The sequence below is a fragment of the Cynoglossus semilaevis genome, chromosome 1 (assembly GCF_000523025.1).
Source record: "Cynoglossus semilaevis isolate Cse_v1.0 chromosome 1, Cse_v1.0, whole genome shotgun sequence".
Lineage (NCBI taxonomy): Eukaryota > Metazoa > Chordata > Actinopteri > Pleuronectiformes > Cynoglossidae > Cynoglossus > Cynoglossus semilaevis.
Genome location: NC_024307.1, coordinates 23,123,618 through 23,149,372, shown reverse-complemented (window position 1 = coordinate 23,149,372; position 25,755 = coordinate 23,123,618). Strand labels below are relative to the sequence as shown.

General features: G+C 40.2%; 2 protein-coding genes and 2 long non-coding RNA genes across 10 annotated transcripts; 3 read left to right on the top strand and 1 right to left on the bottom strand.

Annotated features, from left to right (window-relative positions):
* Nucleotides 1-1,091: 1,091 nt before the first annotated feature.
* arhgef11 (Rho guanine nucleotide exchange factor (GEF) 11) lies at nucleotides 1,092-21,876 on the bottom strand. 6 transcript variants are annotated; one of them, XM_008319939.3, is made up of 41 exons: nucleotides 20,570-21,876; nucleotides 17,795-17,886; nucleotides 17,600-17,704; nucleotides 16,763-16,812; nucleotides 16,617-16,674; nucleotides 16,321-16,520; nucleotides 16,096-16,167; nucleotides 15,755-15,862; nucleotides 14,368-14,416; nucleotides 14,223-14,260; nucleotides 13,755-13,847; nucleotides 13,233-13,298; nucleotides 13,039-13,143; nucleotides 12,566-12,664; nucleotides 12,438-12,480; nucleotides 12,251-12,347; nucleotides 12,029-12,151; nucleotides 11,423-11,446; nucleotides 11,167-11,293; nucleotides 10,986-11,085; nucleotides 10,355-10,384; nucleotides 10,062-10,197; nucleotides 9,372-9,584; nucleotides 8,864-8,911; nucleotides 8,448-8,596; nucleotides 8,222-8,362; nucleotides 7,895-7,971; nucleotides 7,667-7,792; nucleotides 7,288-7,405; nucleotides 7,052-7,200; nucleotides 6,322-6,397; nucleotides 6,031-6,213; nucleotides 5,850-5,931; nucleotides 5,678-5,758; nucleotides 5,265-5,320; nucleotides 5,016-5,171; nucleotides 4,453-4,686; nucleotides 4,054-4,176; nucleotides 3,053-3,372; nucleotides 2,840-2,963; nucleotides 1,092-2,639 (listed from the first exon to the last, which is right to left on the bottom strand). In XM_008319939.3, exons 1-41 carry the CDS (start codon nucleotides 20,602-20,604, stop codon nucleotides 2,590-2,592), a joined length of 4,356 nt encoding a protein of 1,451 aa, XP_008318161.1. In that variant the 5' UTR covers nucleotides 20,605-21,876; the 3' UTR covers nucleotides 1,092-2,589. The 6 variants fall into 6 exon arrangements, with proteins under 6 accessions (XP_008318161.1, XP_024916002.1, XP_016889648.1 ...); XM_025060234.1 differs by having other exon boundaries at nucleotides 4,072-4,176; XM_017034159.2 differs by having other exon boundaries at nucleotides 9,372-9,581.
* On the top strand, nucleotides 8,449-12,216 carry LOC107988858 (uncharacterized). 2 transcript variants are annotated; one of them, XR_001760364.2, is made up of 5 exons: nucleotides 8,449-8,582; nucleotides 9,416-9,575; nucleotides 10,085-10,216; nucleotides 11,455-11,526; nucleotides 12,084-12,216. It is a non-coding gene; the product is annotated as an uncharacterized LOC107988858 (long non-coding RNA). The 2 variants fall into 2 exon arrangements; XR_003051147.1 differs by having other exon boundaries at nucleotides 11,220-11,526.
* Nucleotides 12,550-17,591, top strand: LOC107988859 (uncharacterized). The gene is made up of 4 exons (XR_001760365.2): nucleotides 12,550-12,637; nucleotides 13,758-13,869; nucleotides 15,718-15,880; nucleotides 17,439-17,591. It is a non-coding gene; the product is annotated as an uncharacterized LOC107988859 (long non-coding RNA).
* A 685-nt stretch (nucleotides 21,877-22,561) lies between the features above and the next one.
* LOC103385902 (myeloid-associated differentiation marker homolog) lies at nucleotides 22,562-25,749 on the top strand. Its single transcript, XM_008319928.3, has 2 exons — nucleotides 22,562-22,717; nucleotides 24,704-25,749. The coding sequence occupies exon 2, from the start codon at nucleotides 24,810-24,812 to the stop codon at nucleotides 25,662-25,664; it is 855 nt and encodes a 284-aa protein (XP_008318150.1). The 5' UTR covers nucleotides 22,562-22,717; nucleotides 24,704-24,809; the 3' UTR covers nucleotides 25,665-25,749.
* Nucleotides 25,750-25,755: the final 6 nt, after the last annotated feature.

Below are 25,755 nucleotides of genomic sequence, written 5' to 3'. Positions count from 1 at the left end.
GCTGCTGGTGGTGCCAGAGATTCTCAGTTTTGCATATAAAGCTGCAATAAGAATTCAGACGGGTGTTTTTCTGTGCTGATTAGGAAAACTAAAGGCAGGGCTGTCACTTTTTGATAGAACAATCCTCATTACTTTGTTTTATAACGGAAAAGTCAAAATGTGAGGCTACAAATCCAGCTGTAGTTCAAACATTAAGCTCTGCGTCCATTACTACATCTGAAGGTGGGACAGAGGCACAAAGGTCAGGCCCAACCACCAACCATCTGAGATGGCTGTTTCCAAAGAACAGCAAAGAGATACTCAATTGTCAAATTCCTAAGATTAACTGTAGAAAAGGAAGCTTTTGACACTGTTTGACTGTTTACTGTAAATCCTTAACACTATTTGATGGACATGTGTGAACACATCCTGTCTTCAAAGGATCACATTGCTAATGATTAAAGCCTCTGTGTCGGTGCAAAGTGCCTATGTTTGCATTACTGTGCCTGTGCAAACTTTGCTCACCTTTTTCTGGCTAACTGAATATGAATGCTTGTGTGTATGCTCAAACGTTGCATACCTGCTTACTTGCATTAATTTCTGGCTTGTGAAGAAACCTTAAGAAACCAGAAGCAGAAGAAAAAGTTTACGACCAAGACCTTGTATTTCAGGCTGTGCCTGCGTCACCTTTCTGTGACTGTCCCAAACTTCAAACTCTGCCTGAGAGTAACCTTACACGAAGCACAGAATCATTACTGACACAGCTGTGTGTTGTAGGCTTCCTGACTGTTGATGCCTCTGTGCCTGTCGAATAACTCAGAGCAGAATGCCAAAAAAATAACATAACTTAGATAAAACATGATTAACCTGCTGTATCAAGAAAGTAGTTGGTCTGGAAAAAGTGACAACCCTACTCCATGTAAGACACTGGTGAGGGAAACTACTTCTAAGAGTTGTTTTTGTGGGTCATTAACACTGTCGGGTAACAGAACGGGATCGCTGAAGATGCTGGTTCACTGAATTTGATGTGGCAATCATACAAACGGAGTAGCCACCACAGGGCAACTCCACTGGTTAAATACAGCAGTCTGTTTTCATCTAGTGTTTTTATGGAGTCAACATCTGTGTTTCCACTGTAACAATACCAGGAACTATTTCTAAGGAAATAGTATATTAGGAAATATTATTTTTTACTACGCTTGCTCACATGTTTAAAAGTCCTAATGATCTCACACACACACACACAGCAGCGAGTAACAATTTGAGGCTACAGGCTGAGGAAGGGGGCGATGTGACTGGAGAGGAGTGTATTCTTAGACCAACACTGCTTTACAAGCTCCATCCAGTCCCTGTACTCACCATGTGTGCTAGGACTATGTGGTGGTTCAAAGACTAGGACTTCCATTTAGTAGTATTGCCTTGTGGCTGTGTTGAAAGTGGACCTTGTTAACAATACGGCCCCTTATTCCTGGTACTTGTTTCTACAGTGGAAGCTGGACTCGTGACGCTCAAACAGTACAAGAGAAGTGACTAAAAAACCCAGCTAGTGGTGATATTTGGCAACGATTTTGTGAACAAGCAGGTGTTTCCTCTGCACTGAAACAAATTCACGTTCTGAGACACTGCTGGTCTCAAACATCTGCCTCTGGACCGTAACTCCAAATGTTCGACCTGACAAACAAGATGCAAACAAAACAGCTGTGCAAGTCCATCAACATCCCTGTAGACCCTGATGTGGCTCTGATAAAAACAAACAAACAAACAAAAACTATAGCAATAATTATAATAATAATCAAATCTGCCAGCATTTTCAGTAGTCGTCAGTGGTAGCAGTAGTGTTTCCAGAACTTGAAACTGAACAATGGTTGTAAATGTCGGACAGCCGATTTTGTTGCCATGGTCGTCGCCCACCAGTCGCCTCCCACAGTGACGGGATGTGAGCTTCTAAGCTTTCACCAAATAAACATCAGTTTGTACGTTTTTATATTTCTGAGCCAGTGCAAAAAACCTGATTTTTTTTTTTTTTTTTTTTTAAATACAGACACAGTTCTTCGGCCTTAGTGTAAAGCAACCATCGGAAGCATAGTAGCGATCTGAGCTCAAAAAAAAAAAAAAAAAGAAAAGAGTATATCCAGTCCCTGATGAGTTCACTCCAGACGGGATGCATTATGGGTAAAGTGCTGGAAAGATGGTCCCTTGGATTTTTTTTTCTTCCTTAAATTAACTTGTCAACAGTCTGTCCAGTCGTAGTGTTTTTTTTTTCTTCTTCCATCTTCTCACAACTACTTTCCTTCACAAATATCACTTTCACTTCCTCCATCGATTCCTTCGCTCCTCATGTTTCCCAACTTGTCTCCCTCCGGCCTTTTCTCCTCCTTCATACTTCCCTTTCCTCAACCCATTTGTCCTTAACTTCCTCCTGCTCCGGGTTATAATGACAACAGGAATGAGACTTGCCAGCTTGGCGTGGGGAAAACACAATAACGTTATGGTCCTTCTTGGGTTCTGCTCCATTGGTCTGTGCATGCAGGAATATCGAGCAAGGAAAGGAAAAGGAGGAACCGCAGGGGAGAAATAAAAGTCAACCTGGGATTTAGCTGTTTAAGTCCTTTAGAATCCGGTCGACTGAATCCTGGCATCTGCCAGACTTCCTTCTTTTCCTGTTTAGGAATGGGAACACCACGGATTAAGCAATTACTATGAAAGTACTGGTAATTATTCCTATAATCCTGGTAGTGTTGGTAGCACTAGAATGGATAGCAGTAATAACAGTTGTACTAATAGTAATAACAGTAACAATAGTTCTTGTTCTTGTGCACATCAGCTGTTAGCCAAAAATACAAACGTAGTGTCCACTCACCACTTCCTAAACCCCGGTCCATAGAGGGCGTTCTTGTGACGTTGGCTGAGAGACACTGTTGTTCACCTGACTCCTGTTCCACAGTGAGGGTCTTTAAAAGTTTGTAATGAGCCTTTTCTATTTCCTGTGGGGAGATTCAGCACAGATATAAGTCAACAACGTGTGTCACAGTTATACAGCGACTCCCTTGGCGTGGAGGACCAGTCCTCTTACCTTGAGCTGACGTAACTTGCTCGTCAATCCCTCGATGGTGTGAAAAATCTCATCCACGTTCCTGATCACAAACCTGTGCGACTTCCCCTTTCCTTCTTCTTCTTGAGGTTCCACCTTTGGCTCCGCTTCCATAGTGCCTTCCAGATGGTTGGACACATGACCATAGGTTGGGGGGTCGTCCTCTTGTGGTTGTATTTGTGGTGACAACACTTCCTCTGAGAGCTCTGGAAAGTGGCTGGCGGTGGGAGTGGGTGGGTCGTTGAAGTCGTCGGTGATGCTCTCTCCCTGCTCTGTGGGCATGACTAAGTAGAAGGTGTTCCCTGGAGAGCAGACGGCTCCATTAACCAGTCTGTACACAGGTTATTGATTGGTATCTAATGCTTGACCTTTACAGCAGTACTTCTCAAATGATGTCAAATTTAATGTCATCCTGCAAAACTGGCTGAATAAGCAAACAGTGGAAGTAACTGAAATGATGGTAAGGTGGGAGTGCCAGTCGCAGTAATACTTTATTCTGCACTATGTTTTTGGCTCAAAAATAATCCTATTTACAGTAGAATACATTCTTTTCCTCATTTACTGCTCCAAGCTGACCAGTGCTGCTGTATTTAATGTAGTTTTCTAGGCTTTAGCATCACATTAGAAAGAGAAAAAAAGGCGGGAAGGGTGATGGGTGGACGATCAACACATCTAACCTTGAGTAAGATTGGCTAAGGTGTGATCACTGTTAGGGTAAAAACTGAAAGCTAAGTCTAAAAACAAAAAGGGGCTAACAGAATTGAGCAATAGAAGAAAAAGGGTTAAAACACATTGAATCCCATTTTTGGGCCCCAACCCATCATTTGAGAACCACTGCTGTAAAAAAACACATTGCAATATACTACTAGGGCTGCGACTAAAGATTTTTGCTTTGAATTGTCCTAGGATAGAATGTCCCAGTTGATCCTTAAAAAGCAGAAATTATCAGACAGTGTCATTTCTACTACTAAGTGATTCATTACCCTGCTTAGCGGCCCCACCTTTTGGCTCGGATGATTGGCCGGTGGGGAAGGTGACATCATCAGTGATGCTGTCAGGAACAGTGGAAGAAGTAGGAGGAGGCAGAGTAGAACCCGCAACCACAGCTATGTTCAGAAGACAGACATGTGATAGAGAAGACATTTGTGTGGAAGGAGAGAAGGAAGAGCAGGTGTCGAGAAAAAAAAAAAAGAGGAGATTACAAAGGTAATGGAAAGAAAAAAGTAATAATTTAAACCCTTCACCAAGTGCTGTAACTCATGCAAAGTAAAGCAATCATGAGAGAGACTCTGACTCAGCTGGAACCACCTTCAGTACTACTGAAATCACATGCAATGATGGGGTTTCTCTTTTAATGACAGCAACAATCTCATCCACGTTACCTTTCCTCACGACGTGAACACTGGGCTGTTCAGGGTCAGAGGGTTCGGCCTCTTCAGGTTCCGCCTCCCACTCATTGGTGCTGAAGCTGAGGACAGTCTCAAGCGATGTGGGACGCTGACGATCGCAAACAGAGCTGCCGTCGTTGGCTGTCTCGTTGGTTGGTGTGTCGTCTGAATCGTGGCTCCATCCATCCTCTTCCAGATCCCGCAGTATGAGTTGTCGCAAGGATTCCACTGCAGTCATAAGTATGTATGTATGTATTTCAAAAACAACTTTTTCAACAACGTGCCAACATTATTAGATTAGATTATTACATTAGTATTTCAGCAACATCAAATGATTTCTTATTGGAAAACTTTTAGCTTTTTAGCTACGTAATGTGGGCTGCCAATTATAGCTACGTGCTATCATTTATTAATGTTACCTTTTATAACCTAAGTTTTTTACTTTGTTAGCTTAAGCCTAATAACCGCAATTTTTTAATTTGCAGATTTGAAAAAACAAAGCAACACTCAATCTTATTGATCACTACATTATTTTGTGTATTCTGATAATTTCTTACCATCCTGCAGAGCAGCCTCTGCCACACCCACACCTGGTTGTTCAACACCAATAATGGCTTCTGATTGGTCCATAGACGTGATGTCCGAGAGCCCAATGTTGTTGTCATTGGAGGAGTTGGGCTCCATAGAATCTGACTGCTCAGTCATTGAGCTTTCTGGAAATATTTTAAACATCAAAAAATGATCACAAAGTTGTTTGTAAAACATTGGCATTTGAATGACACGACAGTTTATAAAATAGGACTTACCTGTGTAGGCCGCACTCCCTGTAGAGACAGGAGATGCACTGCGTGTGCTGGAGGAACTGCAGGGTTTAAAGACCAAATGTTCACATCAAAAAAACCAAAAAACATCTTATAATTTAAGATGGTTTTATCATTTTTGGCTAACCTTCAGTTTTTACTGCTATATACTTCAGTGATGTTAACTCTCTCAGCCAAATTCACCTTTGTCTGCTGTCCTACTCAACATGTACTGTATATGTTGAGTAACTGTCTTCTATTTTGTACTAGGTTTATATTTCAATTAATAACTTTGTTTGGCTGCATTCAATGTCAGTAATAATTCAGTTTTTTTAATAGAAATGATCAGTGTTGTGGTGATAACAAAAAGCTTTGAACAAAGCATGCTTTAATACATTAGCTTGTTTACATTTACTTACTGCAGGGCTATAGATCCATGATTGATCATGGGCGAGGAGCCGTCTGCCGTGGAGACGGTCTTCTCCAGTAAATCCTTCCACCTGTTGAAGACACATCTCGGTGGTTCACGTTGCCCCACAGCCATAAAAATGCTTTGAAAACAAGGTCAATTTAGTAAAGTGAAGAGCTCACATGTTTTTTTCTGACTCTGACGCAGCCACTAGTTCGTAGATCTGGCTCTCCGTGGTGCTGATGATGTACAGGGCTTTTTTATCTAAAGGAAAAGGGTGAATCGTGAACCATTAGTGGGTCTTAGCAGTTGCACTGACCAGACATCATCGTGTTAGAGCTTATAATGAGTGGGTAGACGCACTAGTGGCCACTGAGCGGACCAGCAGGGAGTCCAACTTCACCACTGGACTGAAGGAGGTCTTGCTGTCACCACCTCCTCCAGCTGCGCCACTGAGCCAGCGGGAAGGATATCGCAGCTGGAGCCGGTCGTCCGGTCCCTTCTGAAGCAGGACAAGGCAGTCTGACAGCAGCAGGCCTTGGATCTCTGACGCAGGTAGGAATACAGTCATGGTTACTGGGGTTACTAGATGGTGAAGAAAATCTAAACACACAAAGAGTTGGTACACATCCCACAGATACACAGAGTACTGACCTATTCTCTTCTCCTTGCTTAACTTCCAAATGAGGGTACCTTCATGGATCAACCTCTTGGTGTTCAAGTCCAGACTCTGAAAGACAGAAAATATGCCTAAGTTGCTTGTAGTTGTGTTTTAGCAACGTGTAGCCATTTGGGGAAACATTTAGCAATTTCTTAACTATTCTTTCCAAGCAAGAACAGCTACGTTAAGCTGGGTTTAAGGGTTTGGGGTTTTTGAATTTCTCATTAACTTTTGGTGTTTTCCAAGATAATCTTTCACAACCCAAGTCAATAAACATTATTCGTCAGCTCCTGGGAAACATGATGCGAGACAACCCCAAAAAAAAAATCTCTTGCGACCCACTTCCCTCTTTGGGAAACAACCTTACAGCTTACTTTTCCCTAATTATGAATACACTATTTGCTTTTTTTTACCTGTTTCCTCTCGATTTCTAGTTATGCCAATGTGTGGCTTTCAGGGCTAAGGTTTAGTTATCAGTTAAGAGTTATGTATTCATGTGTTTTTTCACTTCTTTTGGAGCCAGTTATTGAATTCCAAGGCCTAATCTTTAACAAATATTTGTCAATATAAAAAAAGTCTGTTTTTCTGGCTGCTGTAATATTTTTCAATCCAGCAGGTAATGTTTTCACTGCACTTTGCACAGACACTTGTAGTTGCCTGTAGTTACAAAAAACAGTGACGATTTGTCGTCAGACCTCAGCTAAAAGACATTAAACGTATTACCTTAAACTGAGGCGCAGCATCCAGCCTGCGTTGATATTGGCTCAGACGTTGCTGATGTTCTGTTTCACCCACCAACTCGTTGACGACCCGCAATATCCCTCGACAACAGGCTAGGGCACGCTGTAGTGCAGGGAGGTCCGATGATCCAGCTAAAAAAAATGTATAGAATTATATTTCATAATTATTCTTGGATTACAAATGATTAAAAAAAAAGAGAAACATTAAGTGACCCTGACCCTCCGTGTATTTGATGATGTTGTCCAGCAGCAGTGGGTACTTAGTGAGTCTTTGCATCTCTGACACCAGAAGATCTTTGAGCTGCAGCCTGCGACAGTGAGGACTAGCTTCACACTCCTAACAAAAATGACAAGGAACCTTAATATAACAAATTAAATCCTAAGTTAATTATTTACCTGTGTAATTCAGAGAGAGCAGGAAAAATGCAACAAAGCTGCCTTTGAACCAATAGAGGAAAAAGGAATGGACGTATCGAACACAAACACAGACTACTCAGTGTAACTGGCAGAACCGTGTACTGTGTGTACTGTGTGTATTTATACAAATGTGCCTTCAAAACTGGGTCAGGATGTGTTTTTTTTTTTTTTGCATTTCTACCTGTATGATTTGAGCGAATCGCGGGTCTTTGCGTTTTTTGTTCTTGATGAGCTCCCGGGCCTGAGACTGTAGGCTGCATAGTTGCGACACCTGTTCCTGAAACTCTTCTCCAGCTGCTCCATCAAACTGTAGGCACGAAAAAAACAAACAACAGTTTTTCATCCATTATAAAGAGACAAGATTTAAATGAAGGGAGATGGAGGTAACACGACCGACTCTCAAACTCACCCTGGCCAGCATGACATCACCGATCTCCTGAACCACAGGCGTTTCTCTTTGCTCCTTCATGGCCTCGCAAAGACTTGCTGCAAAAACATGACACACAAAGATGAATAGATACCTAATAAATTGTACGGAGCAAAATAAGGACCAACCACAACAACATACACTGTAAATGAAATGCAAGCATGCATCCATTTATTGATTAACTTCCTCACGTGGTGGGAAATTGAAGCTTTAAGCAAACACACAATCCCCAGGTTTAACTCAATCTGCTAAACAAACACAGAAAGAAAGCGAATGTTGTCTCAGGTAATGTTTTTATGACTGACTAACCATGAAGGCCGTAGACTTGGGGAAGGTTTGGGAAGATGCAGGCCAGCTCATCTGAGTTCAGAACCGACCTCATCTTCTGGAAGAAGACCTGGTCCAGGACTCGCAAAGTCCTCAGGTGGGACACCTCTGTGGTGAAGAGCTCTGAAGGAGATCCAAAAATATAAAGAATATAAAACCGGTCTCTGGTAGGATTTTTGTTTGTTTCAGCAAAGAATGGAGCTCATACCGTAGATAACAGCTTGTCTGTCCACTTCCCTGTGACTAAGCGTGGACAGCAGCTGGGGAGAAACCGTGTCCTGCCAGTTCTGACCCTCGCACGCCTCCTCTTCCACCACTGCAGCATCCGGCAACAGAGCCAGGGGTGAGTCCACACTCCTGTGTCGTCAGACACAGATTATGATATGGTGAAAAAGAATAATTTAAGAAAATGCTACATTTTCAAAAAATGGAAAATTAATTTACAGTAAATATCTAGTTTGCTCTAGTTTAGTATATTTGGTTTTTGTGTTCACTAAATATTTTAATGGAAACAAACCGATGGAAAATGACTCAGTCTAATGACTAATGGTTTAGTCACTGTTTTCTATCAGTCAGTGATGAAATCACTGCTCGTTTCTCTAGTGGGGGAGGATAGAAACTCACCTGCGTCCAGACCGGGGAGTGTATGGGGGTGTAGGGTTCTCTAGTGACCTGATGTTCAGAGAGTGGAGAGACAGAGACGGCATGAGATGAAAGCCTATATGTGGGAGTGGCTTCGTGTGAAATGTGGCGGTGGTTTCATGGAGGCTCAGCAACTAGACTGAGATGAGGACAACAGCTGATAATATCTAGAGTGGTTTGTTTTCTGTTTCTGTTTGTTTCCAATACAAAAGTCCAGTGAAAGATTTCTTAATTTTAGATCATGAGGGCCTCTAGTGGCCAGTTGGTGTCATTAAAGTAAAAAAAAACAACAAATGGATATAACACACTAATTTAATTATAAGAGCACACAATTACACTCACTAATGAAGTCAGCAGTGGATCAACTGCTTCTGTGTGCTGTGATGTTAAATGGTTCATTTTGCATATGGACGTCCGTATGGGTGAAAAACCTGTTCACACGCTGTTGATCCACTGCTAATGTTGTGTGTGGGCTTCAGTGAGTCTTTACCGTGCAGAGCTGCTGGATGCTGACGATGAGGCGCTATGTTGCAGTGGTCTGAGGCCCGACCCCTCCCTGTCCTCCCCGCAGTCCTCCATGTCCACGTCACTGCGTGAACGGGGAACAGACTCATTTACGGCGGCACCCGTGCCACGTCGACGACCTTCCCCCTGAGCCTTCAGTGACTCGCTGCGCCCCAGACGCACCAACACGGTAGGACTGCTGAAAGACAAGGGAGAAGTCAGTACTGTTGTAATCTCAATGTTGCTAATGTTTGGCTTTCTATGCTACATTTTAGTAGTTTTTATAGATTTTCTTTCACTCTTTAATAAGTCTTTCCACTAATTTTGTACTTGTTTTTTTTAACTATTATGAGCATGCTTTTTAACTTATCTGTTAGCCAAGAGTAATTTTAGCTTCTTTTTGCCCATTTGATCCTTTTAGATAATCTCAAGGATATTTAAGGGCAATTTTGGTTGATGTTTGCTGTCTTTAAGATTTGTTTTTCTTAGCAATGAAATGCTTAATGTTAGCTTAATGTTTTCCTAATCACAGGGTATTCTTAGATAACGTAAGTTGTATTACTCCTGTGCAACACCTTACATCAACTTGTTGATGTTTTTGACACAACTACTAACTTTTCCTGACTTTTCGTTTTATGGAAAATTGCAATCATTAATATTTGTGACGGCATGTCACCTGTCCGTGGTGTCTTCTCCTAGGCTACTGCTGGTGGACAACCTCTGTGTGTCTGTAGCTTCTCCTCCCTCCTCTCCTGTCGACTCTGTGTTACTCTCAAACTGCTGAATGATGTTCCTCACATTGCCGTGACGGACTGAGACAGAAGACAGACAGTACGTGTAATTACCAACACTGGTCCATAATTCCTGCATTTCTACTGCTAACCCATGTCAAGAGCATGTGATGAAAAGCAAATAATAATCATTTAAAAAAGAAAACAGGAAAAAGGAAATAAAATACAAGTGGTGTACCTTCATTGGGTGGTGATGGGACATGGAACGCTAAAAAAAAAAAATTTAACAAAAAACTAAAATCAGAGCAGTGATTAAAAAAATAAACATGCAAAAACAATAAAAGACAAAGACATAATTAAGGAAATAATTAAACAGTGAGAATAACAGCAACGGTAAAAAGTCAAATCAGCAAAAGATTAGCCTAAATTGTTGTAAAAAGAACAAAACATGTAAGAACAAGTGATTTGTAGCAAAAATGGCTAACAGCAAAAAGGAAGCTAAAAATGTTTTCAATAAATTTGTCAACAGAAAACTAAAATTGACCCCAGTAAAGCTACTTTATAGCTCTAAACAAACAAAAAATGGAAGTCAATAAAAAAACAAAAACAATCAACAAAAAGTTAGCAAAAACAGCTAAACCTTAGCTGTTAGCTTAGCATTAAGTTGGCACGGTAAGTATGAATACAATTTTGCAAATAAAAAACAAAAATTGTCACGATGACAAGCCACACGGCTTGTCATCGTGACTCAATATCAATGTTGACCAACGTTGACCATTGGTCAAGATTCAATATGTGCTGTATTCTCATTACCTCCCAGTTAAACTGTGCGTTCTACTGCAGAAGTGTGTCTGTGTGTGTGTATTTACTAGACTGGGAGGTGCTCCGAGGTTTGCCAATGTATTTCAGGATGGGATTTCTCTTCTTATCCTCTCCATCTTTCTCCTTTTCCTTCTTAGTGCCACTCAGCTGCAGAAAAAAAAAACCCAAAACAAAAATCAATATAAATTCTTGTCTCTTCCATGGTTGTGTTGCTGCTTCAACTCTCACCTTTTTGGCCTTTAGGAAAAGCAGCCATTTCTCCTTCTCTGTGCTCTGACCAGGGAAAACCTTGGAGTCTCTTAGCTTGATGCCAGAGTGACGGAGGTACAGGAGGACGGCCCAAGCCAGAGGAGAACTTAAATGAACAAAGAAGGACGGAGACGGATACAGAACGGTCATGAATGATATGACGATTAAAGGGGAGGAGCAGGAGAAAAGAAGTGGAAACAAGGAGGGAAAGTGCTGTAAAAACTTGAATGTTTACCTTCTCTCTTCTTCATGCTTTGACCTGAACAGAAAGAAGACACAAATGTGAAAACAACAGCCTTAAATACACTACATCTCAGAAGTCTGCCTGAGATAGAAAAAGTAAGTAAGTCATGTGACTGGGATCTGTTCGTGTGTGTGTGTGTGAAGTTAAAAGACAACATGTCAGCTGATTTTCCAGCTTTGCAGCTTCAGTGATGACCTTTGTTATGATGGCTCCGTCTGTGACTTTGTAATCACAATTTTTATTGGAGGACAAACAACCTGTGCTGATTTCTGAGCAAACCTGTAGGTTGTACCATAGCATGTTGACTCTAACCTGACCTGTGGTTGTTCAATACCCTCAAAACATCAGATAAACTCTCCAAAACGATAGCACAGAAACTGATAACAACACTAGATATTCTTAGCACCTAATATTCTCACTGGAAAAATCTGTGAAATCTTCACCAAGAGATAGTTATAACGTTATTACTAACATTATTAGCTTAAGGGATGTTTAAAAATGTAAAACATATCAAAAAGGAAAGTTAAATCACCTCAGTTTCTTCATCAGATTGACAGTTTCATATTTTTATTGTGCTGTAAATGACTCCTGACTCACAGTATTTCCCACAGGGCTGTGACCTGTTTGTCCACCACCTGCTTCTCCTTCACAGGGTCTCCATCCAGAGTCTGCAGGTCTCCTTCTCCAAACAACGAGCCCAGACCCATCATCTGTTTGCTCCTGTAAAACACAGCAAAGGGGTTTTGATTAACTTAACTAAACACAGAAACATTTACATCAGACTCTGCCAGGAAAACAAAACCTGACTCAGTGACCAACCTGTAGTCCTGAATCTGGTCCTGAATCTCCGGCAGGACCTGCTGCTGCAGCTCAGACAGAGGTCCCCTGATGTCCTCCTGAGCATGTAATCGAGACTCTGGTGGACCAATGTACACAGGATATCAGGGTCAGTAAGCAGCACAACAAACTAACAAGTTCATGACTGAACTGACATTTGTCTCCTTACTGATATCTGTGAGATCGTCCTCTTTCACTTTGATTTTCAGTGGCTGAAAGGCAAAGAAAGATTATATATATATATATATATATATACACATTTTTATGTATATAAAATTCCTGAAGGGTGCTACATACAGTATCAGGGTCCAGGAAGTGGGAGCAGATCTGAGGTGCAAGAGTGCGGGCATCTTTCGGGCTGAAGCCCAGGTAAGCTTCCACGGACAAATAAAACAGCTGCAACAGACACACGTGCATGAGGTCAAGAGAACTAAACATTAGCCACTGAACTCATGGGGAGCAAAAAACAAAAAGTCAGGAACAGTTAAATCTATTTTAACCAAAAACAAGTCTAGGAAATAAATAGAGAATAAAAAACACAGCAACGAATTTGCCAAGCTTATAGAAAACAGCTACATGTTAGCAGCAGAGCTAACAAACAGATGATTCAGCCAGCCAGTCAAGCCAATTTCATTTTTAGTTTAGCTAAAAATATAGTTGAAAGATAGCCTACTGGTGACAACAGGTACTGCTTGAAAGAATTCAAACAAAGCAAAATTTGTATAAAACACAGTAGTTGAAACCAAACTTTGTGTGTGAGCTAAACAAACCAGTGGGTTAGGGTCCAGCAGTTGGCTGAAGATGTATCTCATGAAAACTGTCATATGGGCGGGTCGGGATTTTAACAACTCGATATCCTGGAATGGACCGTCCATCTAAGCACAGGGGGAAAAAAAAACCAATGAAATTTGCTAAATTCCGAAAAGAGAAACCAGACATTTGTGCAGTTTGGAGTTGGTCTCACTTCGTTAAAAGCGTAGCCGTCATCTTCATCCAGCTCCTCTGGGGCAATGATCTGAGCCTTGCCACTCTTTAAAAACACATACACAGAATTCTAAATATATTTTTTCAATCTCAGACAAGACCATAGAGTTTTTTTATGAAATTCAAACTAAAAAAAAGTCAATAACTCTGCCATCCAATACAGTAGCTCTTTAAAACTGAAATTAACAGATGAAACAGTTTTTCAGGCAAAATAAATGTTTAAAGAATATTAAAAAACATACAAAAACAATCGGAGTGCAGCGTCTGATCATTCATGTGACAGTTTTAAGGTATCAATACAGAACCTTTGGGTCAGCGGTCCAGATTTCAGGTCAGATTTTCAACTCTGCTGCAGCTCATAATCAAATAAATGGTTCCATCCAAACAGAGTCCTTTGTTTCAGGATAATCCTTCTGGAGGATTCCCTCATTACAATGACTAAACTCTTAACTGTCAACTAGATCGACTACAGTGGTTGTGAATGTGTGTCTGTCTGTCTCACCAGATCAGAGAGGTTGTGAGTGTCAGAACTTTGCCGTCGGTGTAGAGGATTCCTGAAGGAGGACGAAGGTGAGGAGTGGGGACTCTCAAAGGCCTATGGAGAAGAAGGAGAGTGAGTAAGTCACAAACACTAACTAGAACATACAGTACAGCAGGGGTTTTCAACCTTGGGGCTACAACCCATCATGGGGTCGCTTGTAATTCAAATGGAGATGCCTGCCGTGTCTAGTCATTGACGAAAAAAAATTAATGAAATACATTTTTCAATGACTTAATATTAGATTGAAAAATTACGATTAAAGACACCATGCACTTTTATAAATATACATAAAGTAAAAAAAAGCAACGTATAAGGATATCTGAGCTGAAAAACAATTGTGATGTCAAAATGAGGTCACAAGCATTAAAAGGTTGGGAACTGTTGCAGTGCAGCGTAACAGGCGTAGGACCAGCAGTATTAGCATCTCACCTCTACGTCACCTTCATTGGAATCCATTGACAGTCGACCTGCAAACAGTGAACGGTTAAAGTTCCTTCACTTTGACAGTATAGAACAATAACTGCAATGCAATCAAGATGGATTTGGATGAATGGATGAATATAGTGATATAAACCTTCTCCTGCTTTGACATAGCCTGTGATGGACTCCGATCGTGTTCCTTCCTAGAGAAGAGGAACAAAGCAGAAATTTCTCGTTGAAACGAGGGCTTAAGATGAACATTCAAGCACAGGCGGAGTGAACACTGAGTGCTAGCATTGGCAACGGCACTGTAAACACCAGCAATAGCTGTTAGCACAAAGAGCTGAGTGCCAGTGTAAACACTGGTAAAATTTAGTATACATGGGCTTCACAGACCAGTACTTTTCACAGTAAATCCAAGCTGTGAACTTAATTTGTGTTTCATCTCACTCAGGGACATTTGGTTCTGAACACAGGCTGGTTATGCTGCTCCCTGATAAAAGAAACCCATCCCTGCTGTTACCTTAGAAATTTTATCATTGTGGCTCAGGATGATGTGGGATTTTTTTTAAAAATATATAACAAACAGGATACCATTAATGCCCTGGCCATTTGGTTTAATTACATTGTTTAAGTTGAGATTTACCCTAAATATTTTATTGAACTGCCACGCTATGAAAAATGCAGATGTCAAACGTGTTTGAACAAGAAATGTTATGCCACTGTCATTCATTCATATGGTACTACATTAAATATAAAAGTGTGCTATACACTAATTGTGAATTGATCATTGGATTTTGCGTAACTGTGTGATCAATCTCGATTAATCACAAGAAGTCATGCAATTGTGATTAAAAATTTTAATCATTGACTAACCCAAATAATATATATTCACCTGGATCAATTCAAATCAATGGTGTTTTTCCATTTTTGTTACTACTAATGTTGTTTTGATTCTGATTTGTTTAGTCAACCTTATTAATACATAGTCTAATATACGTAATATATTTAAACCCTGTTATGCGTTATGGTGAAAGTACATGTGAAATGAAAGCAACAAGCTCTTGCCAAATGCCATATTAGTAATAGTGGGAAAGGCTTCTGTGTCTGCTGAGCAAGAGCCAATCAGGTTGGGCTCCTAACGAGCACATGTTCACCAGCTTAGCTCCTCTGGTGTCTGCAAGGGAGGAGAATCTGATTGATCCTGAAGGAGGTGGTGTGTGAGTACCATGCTTTCACTTTTATTTAAAATTAGTTTCTATATTAAGTATTATAATATTAATTATATTAAAATATTTTCCTCAAAGAAGAAATTTTCAAATACTGAATTTTCAACCACATTTGGTTTGAAACAGGTTTGCAGTGCAGTTCTTTTAAACAAGTTTGACATCTTTACTAATTAAGTGTTAAACTGTTGTTTGTCTTCTGGGTGTGAATTTTGTAGAAATGGCCCCTCAAGGTTTTTACCTCACCCTCACTTTGAGCTTTTTTTTGTTTGTTTCAGGATGAAGCAGAAAAAGCAAAAAACAGAATCTTCTCACCACATCCTGCAGAATCTTGATCCTGACTTGGTGAGCTCGTCGCTTGGCACTTTCGATACGCTCCTCCAGTGATGGCGAAGGGTTTCTCAAGTGTTCCTCCATCAAGTCCTGAAACAGATTTGTCAGGTCAGGTTCAAGTCACACGGTTACACGTTACCACAAACATGTTTTCATAAATTTACCTCGGCCTCTACCAAGAAACCAAACCAAAGCACTGAAACATGAGGTTCAACTACAGAGCTGAATGTGGATTCTGTTTAGTGTTGTTGTCAGGGAAAAATCCACCAGGAAACATTTTCATTTCCTGATACAAGTCGTTTGCGTATGTGTGAGAATTTTACCTGAAGTTCGGCTTCTTCCTGCTCCAGCATTTTCCTGAGTATCTGAGTGGCATGTTTTTGTACTTCTGGGTCCTGGAAATGAAAGTAGAAAAACTTTATTTCACTCGTGGCAATGCAAAAGCCCTTATTACCGGAAAGAAAAGAGCTCTCACATGCACGAGTAAGACACAAAAAGAAAATAGTCCTCGTAATAATTTAAGAAGTGAAAGATAAAACTCTTTCTACCTGTAGTGGTCTGGGTCCAGTGATTCTTTGAGAAGGGTTGCTGCTCAGTCCAGAGGGCAGAGGTGGAGGTGGTGGAGGTGGGGTTTCACCAGCCAAAGATGATCTCTGATTGGCTGTGAGTTCAGTTGGGAGGGGCTCAAGAGGTAAGGAGGCAGCTAAAGGGGGCGGTCCTTGTAGTGTCAGAGCTACATATGTCCCAGCTGTTTAAAGAAAAAAAAAGTACATTGTAGAATTAGACTAAGAAAAAAAAGAAAAGAATTTCAGACATGAAGCTAAGAAAACTGACAGAAACTCACATTTAATGAGCTTCACCACCTCCTGATGGGACATGGAGGACACCAGGAGGCCGTTAACCTGCACGTGGGAGGGGTTGAGATGACCTGGGTTAGGAGAACTATAACAGGAAGCAGTGAAAGTCAGTCATAAGATAGTAGTAAAGCACCTTTATGATACGGTCTCCTTCCTGGACTCCGGCCTTGACAGCTGCGCCACCTGTGTGTGGATGGATACAAGTGTAAGTTTTGATTCATCTTATTAATATAATCACTGAAAAAGGCTAATATTGCAGTATTATTTCTCAAAGCTAAATCTTGTAAAACTGGACAACGTTGGCATTTTTGGAAAGGATGAAAACTGAAATGGCAGTTGATAGATTGGAGGAGTATGAGTTGCAGCTGTCAAAAAATATATAATGTAGTGGCGCTGTGTAGTTGGCACTCAGAGTGTAGACGATGCCCTCTTGTGGCCGTTGATGATTTGGTGTATATTTTGAAATATATTATAAGTTCCTTTAGAACAGGGGGTGCGCGAGATTAAAAAAATAGATGGTTTGGAGTGTTTATTTAGGTGGGATTCTTATATGCACAACTCCCAAAGGAATTAATAAAGTTCTATCTATTCTACTGTCACATACAGACATACCAGGGATCCATACTTACTATTTTAACCACCGTCCCAAAGTCCTCTCTAAATATAATTTGAACCGCCAAAAATGAATGCATCTTGTCCCAAAAAAATGTATAATTTTACAATTTATTTTAATAAAAAAAAACTCAAGCCAATAAAAAAATGAGCATTGTTTTTGTGGTCTTAGTAACAGTAATATTTGTCTCGTACAGGTGTCTTTTGCTGGATGAAGTTGTGCAGCGCTCAGATAGTGAGTGATGAGGGGCTTTGTTATTGCACAAGAATTCTCTTTGTCCTTTGAATAAAACCTTTTCAAAAAGAACCCCCTAAAATAACAGCATTAAAACTTGATTAGCGTGTGACCATGTCTCACCCGGTCGCACATTCTGCACTAGCTTGACTCGCTCGCCGCACACTGTGAAGCCAAAGCCAAGCTGGTCCTTCTGCACAACCACACACCTCTGCACCAGTCCAGGACCTTTAACAGGAAAAGATGAAATATTACAGGAGTTTTTGCAGGACTTTAAGTGCACTGGAATTAATTCAGTAATAAGTTCTATATCTGTACCTGTGTTCTCATTGGCAATGTCAGTTGGTGGCTCCCTCTGTTGAGTTGTAGAGGACTTACGTTCTGAGTCCCCAATGGTCAGACTACTGAGCCTATGATTCAGGAATAAAAAATATATACACATATATTAATGGGGTTCAGACCATTAAGTTCCTTATAAGTAAATAAAAGAACTTAAAAATGAATCCTAAAACGTCCTGGGAGCCAGTGCAAAGAGGCTAAAACCAGAGTGGTGTGATCAAACTTATAAAACGGTAAAAAAAAAAGGCTTTTTCAGTATTCCAGACGTGAAGAAATAAAATGTAAAATGGTTTCTATATCCTTACAGTTGACAGTAAAACTCACCAAGCAGCAAAAGGACTGAAAGTGAAGCGTGACAAGAAAAAGAAGCAGGAAAAGAAGAAAGAGAAATGAGGAGAAGTTTAGTGTGAAGCCTTACAAATAATGTTACTCATGGCCAGTTAAAATTAACAACCTTAGGGAAAAGCACAACGGTTCACCATGATGAATGTAGATGTGACATGGCATTGTTCCAAAAACAGTAACATATGACCAACAAATGTAGTAACTACAACTTTCCATTCTACATGGAAAAATATTTTTAAGCCTGAAGATATGCGCTGACCAAATACTCTTACTTCTTTCCTACTCTGCCTGAACCTCAACTTTAACAAGAAAAACAATGGAAGCAACAAAAACTGCTTTACAATAGGTGGCTTTGTCCCAATTCAACTGTGTGTGGCCACATTTGTTGACAGAAAGTGGTCAATGTGTCAGTGAAGCAACTCAGGCTGGCCCAATTTGTTGGTGTAAATGAATGAAGCCAAATATTTGCTTGACTGTAACTTCATAGCTAAATTACACTTGTCCCGATTCAGAGTTTTTGTTTTGCAGGGAAGGGAAGTCTTATCAATATTCATGAGAGAACTGCAAACAAATTGGCCGGCAGTCAGAGAAACCGTGTAGCAGGTCGGAAGCAATAAAATCTCAGCATCCTCATAAATTCTCTGAAATTCCTCACAATTCCTCACAAAGAGTGCTATTTAGAACAATTTATGTTCGGTAACATTAACATTATTGTGGATCCCTTGAAAAGAAGGACTTATAACGATACCTTAAATCAGCCTTGAATTTACATTGACTGTTAACTTTCCTATTGTGCCCTTTCAAATTGTAAAGTAACTGTTTACCCAGGCAATCACGGCCATTTTTCCCAAAATACGACCTGTTGCCTCATGAAAATCATTGAGACTTCCACCTCGCAAAATGAAAACTTGTGTCACAGTGAACTGATCAAAAGTGACTGCTCATTATCTAGACCACACACACCAAACTGAGGCCCAGGGGCCAAATCTGGACTTCAGTGTAATTATAAATACATTTTATATACATTTTAGTTTTATTGTTGTTGGCCTGTGAAAAAAACATTTACTGTACATTAAGAAGGAACTTGAAAGGCTAGCGATAGAGAGACATAATAGCAAACAAATACTAATGATGTGTGTCTTATTTCAAATTTAATTTCTCATGTGTTTATAATATTAATTTGGTTGTTCCAAATTCAATGTTTATGCAAAACTAAAGTTTTGTAAATTCTACATTACATATCTGGAGAGAAGAAAAAACATGCACAATTTCCATCAATTTTTCAAAAAATATTTTAAGTTTACTGTACTGTGAATTTGAGTCCCTGGTCGAGACTCGAGACCTATGGCTCACGAGCCAGTTGTGGCTCTTTTTGTGACTGAATCTGGCTCTTGGATAAATCTTAGCTGGCATTTCTTAATGCAATAAATATTTATTAATTCTGCTGATATTCAAGTTATAGATTACAGAAATCACAGTGTTAAAATAATCTTAAAAAAAACATTCTCGTGTATTTGTGGCATGCTGTCTTTGCATTGTATAAATCAATGATTGGCCTTCTTTAAAAATTCACACATAGTTGTGCTCTCAAGGAAATACATTTTAAAATATGTGACTTTTTTGGCTCTCTCTGCTAAAAAAGTTTCCAAACCCTGGTCTGTGATTACACCACTGTGTCACACATGGCCATGCTGGTGTGTGTATCTACTGAAGATAACATTTTTAACTTGGTTAGTGTTATTGACTCATCTGTCTTGTCAATTTCAAGGAAAATAGAACACAAAATGTGGCCTCTGTATTTGACCACATCAGCTGCAGGCTGAAAGCTCAGCGTGTAAGCTATGTTAACCCCCAAGACCCATAGGCTCTTACTAGACAGCTTTCCTACCTGAACAGGTGGGCATTTTTCTTATTGGCTTCTCTGCTGTCGCATGACACACACAGACAGTGAGCAGGAGTGGGCATGTGCACAAGAAAACACACACACACACACACACACAAAGGAGGTTGACAGCAGGAGAAACAGGAAAGACACGATCAAGACAAAGAGGCATCGTATTGACAATCACTGAAACTCAATGGTGGGTAGACTAGGTAAATGTGGAGATGGAAGAGCAGGAACACGAAAGGATGAACTACAGCACACTGACGTCTTACAGAGAGATGATGCCACATATTGATCCAGAAGTTTAGGTTATAATAAGACAATTTAAAGTTTTTGGCCTAAAGTTGTATATTGAACTAGACCATAAACCTCTGTGGGGGTGTATTACCTCCCACTAAATTCCCTGTCTGACTAGTTTTTCTATGGCTAGATTGGAAGTGAGATAAAGATGTCAATTGCCTTTTCAGACACCTCTGTGTTTTCAAACAAGATACACTGAAACAGTTATCTGTGGAGGACTATACCTGTCCAAGGTGGAAGTTGGTTGACGTAGACTCATGTCTGCCAGCCTTGTTGACACTCCTCTTCTTCCTGGTGTGGATGGGTCGATCAATGCTGTCACTGAGCCTTTTCTATTACCATGCCCATCTCGTTGTTTTTGTGTGCAACAATTGGGCTCTCTGTTGTGCTCTCTGATCCGTAATCTGGTTTTCAATCTCCTTGGAAGGTTGTCCTGGTCACATCTCCCTAACTCCTCATTTTCCCCGCTTGTTCCTAGTGATTTGTCAGCGCAGACAGTGATGCTAAAACTTACATTCAAAACGTGGGTTCATCCTCAATCGCCAGATTACATTAGTGGTTCTAAAATAAATATGACAGCATAGACAGTGACAGGATTAGACTGACTGTCCTGGAATGACTTACTGTAGTTTAATGGCAAAACTGTCTCACTGAAAGGCCAAACAAACTATCTATATAACTAGATATTTTGGTGTAACAATGCAAACTTATAGAATCTTTATGTGTGAAGGACAGCACGTTCTTGTCAGGTGCTTGCATAGGTTTTTATAAAACAATTAAAGTCTTTGCTTTTTGTTTATTTAACAATACTAAGCTTTAAAGAGATTAAAATCGATCCTAATTTAGAGAAAATGTGTTTTTCAAACAAATGTACCTGCCATAAATGCATTTACATGTAAACAAACTGTAAACAACCACCACCATTGACTTTGCTACGCTAGTTAGCATGCTAACCGGCTTCTGCTACATTTGTCGCAGACTTAAACAGATCACAACATATTAACACATTAAAATGGAAATTTTCGCACTGGGGCTTACTGGGTATTTTTTATCTCAAATAAATAATCACAGAGGTGGTGGCGACCTGGTTATTACAGTTAGTTTTAGCTCATAGAACCCAATAGGCCGTTTTGAAGCCGCGGCATCTCAGCTACCGAAAAGCCATTCCATCCAGCTTAGTGGTTTCACCCTAAAGGTGCTAAACGGAAGAAAAAAAAAAACATAGGCTACATGCGAATAGCTTAAGCGTCAAATGGCCAAACTGACAGCAGGCTACGCAAACTCGAGATGCATTTATCCGTTTTCTTTCTCAAGCTATAACCCACTAAGGCTGCATGTTTAGCCGGCGAGCTAGGAGAAGGCAAAGCGATTGCAACCAATGCTCCACCTATTTTGATTTTGGTTTCCAAATAAAATCCTCAAATCCAAGTTGATTGGCTTTCTTAATTCCTTGTCTACCGGAAGATCAAAAATGTAGTTCAAAAGTGCATGTATTTATTCCCTTATATTCCAGGTTGCTGCTGAGCATAGGGAGTCCGCCCCTTTTTTTTTTCCTGCTTTTTTTACTGCCTGCCGATCCACCGACACCATGTCCTCAATGATCCCAGTAGTGGGGAAGAGCAGACACGCTAGCGTCCACGTGTGGCCCACTGTGTTACTGCACAGCTCCTATGGTTTGACTTTCCACAAGATGTTTTCATACATGTATATAAAACCCCCAAATTATTTCATACAAAATATACCAGTGCACAATATCGTGACAAAAAACTCTAGCTGAGGTGCGTATGTATGTATATAACTTAAATCCACAGCCTGGTGCTGTTCACCAGCTTAGTGACTGGAGACCCCTGTAAATCCTCAATATCTCTAATATTACCAGAAATTTAATCAAGTTTAATTTTTAGTCAATTAGTCAAACTGATCAGTTTTTTTAGAAGAACACATGCGAGTAGATAATGGATAGTCGAGGATGTATCACGTTAGATTAGGCCTTAAAAAAATCATCATATCTTTTCTTCATTATCAACAGGATTCCGGACAAATCCAGGTAAGAACCATTTTACTATTTTCAAACCAGTTTACTATAAATGCTACTGTGCTGTTGATGGTAACAACAGTCTTATCATATACTGAAGACTTGTGTGGTGAGAGAATATCTGTATGGGACACGCGCGCACACATACGCGCGCTCTGGAGAAGAATTCCTCTGAGTTCAGGCTGAGGCTTAGCGAGAGAGGAGCTTCCAGCACTTTACCAAATATGGCCGGTGTGGGGCGTGAGAGGCAGATGTCAGAGGTATGATGAGAGATGCCCGCGAGAGCAACAGGAACTGGAAGAAAAACTCTAAATGTTGCCATGAAAAGTACCTGAAGGTAAGTCGAAACGTTACTCTTCGTCTCTTCGTGTCACTTTGAGATTAAAGTAGATATAATGGTATTAAATATGGTATTGGTGAAAGTTATACGCACGTATTGTACGGGGCGCGGTACATCCGCTATTCGGAAAAGGCAATAAGAAGCTGAAATGAGACTTAACTGTTGAGTTTGAAAGCCAGTGTAACTCGCAGTTTTATAACAAAATTCATTTTAAATGTATAGTGAGTAAACGGATGTGTACTTATTATATAAACGGTATTTTATGGCTGTAATCTGTATAACTGCAAAAATGGAAAACTGGGATGTTTTTATCTGTAAACTGTAAATAAATGTTATATTTCACTCCGAGTCGAACATAAGAAACCCCTATTACGGTGTACAATATAAAATTACAATTAATCTTTAGCTATCCTTATAGCTAAGAGCTATTATTATTTTGTGTCGTAGTTAACCAGCTTAACCCCACCTTATAAAACCGTCGCAGTATTCAACCACAAAAAAGTATGCTCATGACAGTTCATCTTAAGTACTGTATACCGACTCTATGGTAAATATATCTGATTCTGGTATGTGTGGTATATATACAAAAAACCAAAAGTGTAAAGGAATGGTACATTTCCTCTCCACTGGTTTGAAACCACAACGACCCCACCCTCACTGTGGCCTTTTGACCCTTTTATAATGCTGCTGCCATAAAGCTAGTCTGAGCATTCAGTGCTTTTGCAATTTCTCAGACTAATTTTTGCTAGTTATTTTGGCAAATATTCGAGGATTGGTCCTTTAGCTGTTCTTCGTAACCATTGTCTACTTTTTTTTAATTAATGATTATAATAATGATTTTTGATCATTAATAATGATCTCCTTATATATTATATATTATATATTCTTTGGTTAACTTGTTGTCCACTAAGTAGCTCCGTTTAAGCAGTGTTAATGGATCACGCTTTAGAATGCTTCACCTAAAAAAAAGTCAGAATAATTCTGTCATTTTATATGCAATATAAAAGCTTCTCTGTTCTCTGCTAACTATAAGGTGTAATTTTAGTTAGTTAGCTGTAGTTTTTGTTGGAACCAAATTGCTGTGGCGTGGGAGATTGAAAACTGTCACAACTATAGCAAGAGTAGAGGTTGGCAAAAAGTAATAGCTAGTGTGGCCCAGAAATGGATAGTGGATCGTTATAGTTGCAAAATTATGTCCAGATTTCTAATACCACCTTATTACAATATTCAGGCTATTCTACATTATCCAACCCATTTTTGTCATTTTTGCCCCTGAATTGAAAGCTAGGTTTTTTAATGTTCTTGGTGTGAACCCTTCTGATTTGTTTTCCACTTCATCAATGATCTAGTTTTATGTTGTGTCTGTGTTTCTGCGGACCACGTTAGCCCCTCCCTGTTGCTTCCTGTGTGTGTGACATTTTACACAGAACAGGAAGTGGAGCACAGAGCCTAATGGGGAAATCTAGTTGGTCAAATTAGGAGAAGGAAGGAAACAATGTTTCATGTATGAAGTCTTGGATCATGACCAATATCTCTCTAAAAGTTAGCCACATGAGACTTACAAGGTAATACTAAAATGGCCAAAAAAGCTTATAGTTTAGAAAATGAAAATATAAAGTTTTTAATAAGCCAAAAATGCAAAAAAAAAAAAAAAAAAAAAAGCACAATTATACCCTAAAATTCAGTTAGGCAAGAGACAACGTATAGACAATATAAAGCTTGAGGTTAGCAGAAGACAGTGTAAAATAGTCCAGAAAAGGTGAAAAGGCTAAATATTAGCGGAATGGCTAAAACTAGCTATACAGTGTTTTTAGCTACACTTTTGGTTAACTTAATTGGAAAAATTGGAAATAAATCTGGCTTTTCCCAAATTTTAATCTAAATTGGTTTAATTTAGGGTAGTACTCTTATTTTTTTCTAAAAATGACAATACAATGTGAGTGTTTCTTTTTAAAAAAATATTGACTGTCCTTATTTTTTTAGAATATGTGACAAGCTGCCACAACAGAATTCAGCGTTCAAGTTTCATCTGAGCATCGGACCATAGAGGCCCCTTCTTATACTCCTCTCACTTTCACCCGATCCCATCATGCCTTTGATTGTGTTTCCCTCCTCCCGTCTTGTCTGGGTACGGATTGCTGCCCTGTTGTTCACATGTGTGGCCTTCAGCGTGGCCGCTCACGATCCAGGCCTCCGTAATGGCGACATGGCCGACTGGTGCATCTTCTGCTGGGCCTTCAGTTTTGCCTGCACTTTGGTGGTTTTGCTAGTGGAGCTGTTCAGTCTTCAGGCCCGCATCCCAGTGTCGTGGTCCAACTTCCCAATCACCGTCGCCTGTTATGCTGCTCTGCTTTGCCTCTCGGCCTCCATTATATTCCCCCTCTTCTTCATCAAGGACCAGACGTTTTATAACAACGAGGTTCGTGACTATCGTATCACAGCCACTGTCTTCTCCTGCCTTGCTGCATTGGCCTACATGGGAGAGGTCAGCCTGTCTAAAGCCAGACCAGGAGAGGTGGCAGGTTACATGGCTACAGCCCCGGGTTTACTGAAGGTTTGTCAGACCTTTGTAGCCTGTATCATTTTTATCCTTGTCAGCAACCCAGTTACATACAATCATCACGCTGCACTCAAATGGTGCATGGCCGTGTACTGCATCTGCTTCATCCTGTCCATGATCGTGGTGGTGCTGTGTTTGGGGGAGTGCACTGGCTGGCTCCCCATTCCCTTCTCCAAATTCCTGTCAGCGTACGGACTCCTGGCCGTCATCATGTACCTCACTGCGTCCATCATATGGCCGGTCTTCCAGTTCGACAAACAGTTCAATAGGGGCAGCCAACCATCATCAAAAGTGATCGCCGCAGCCGTGATGACGTGCCTCAACTTCCTGCTGTACCTGGCCGACCTGGCCTACACAGCCAGACTAGTGTTTGTGAGTGCTTAAGGGATATGTTGTCCTCAAACATTAGAATTCCTAGGCCATAATTGAAAATTTTAAATGAGTTTCCAGTAAAGTCAATCTAAGAATTGGTCTA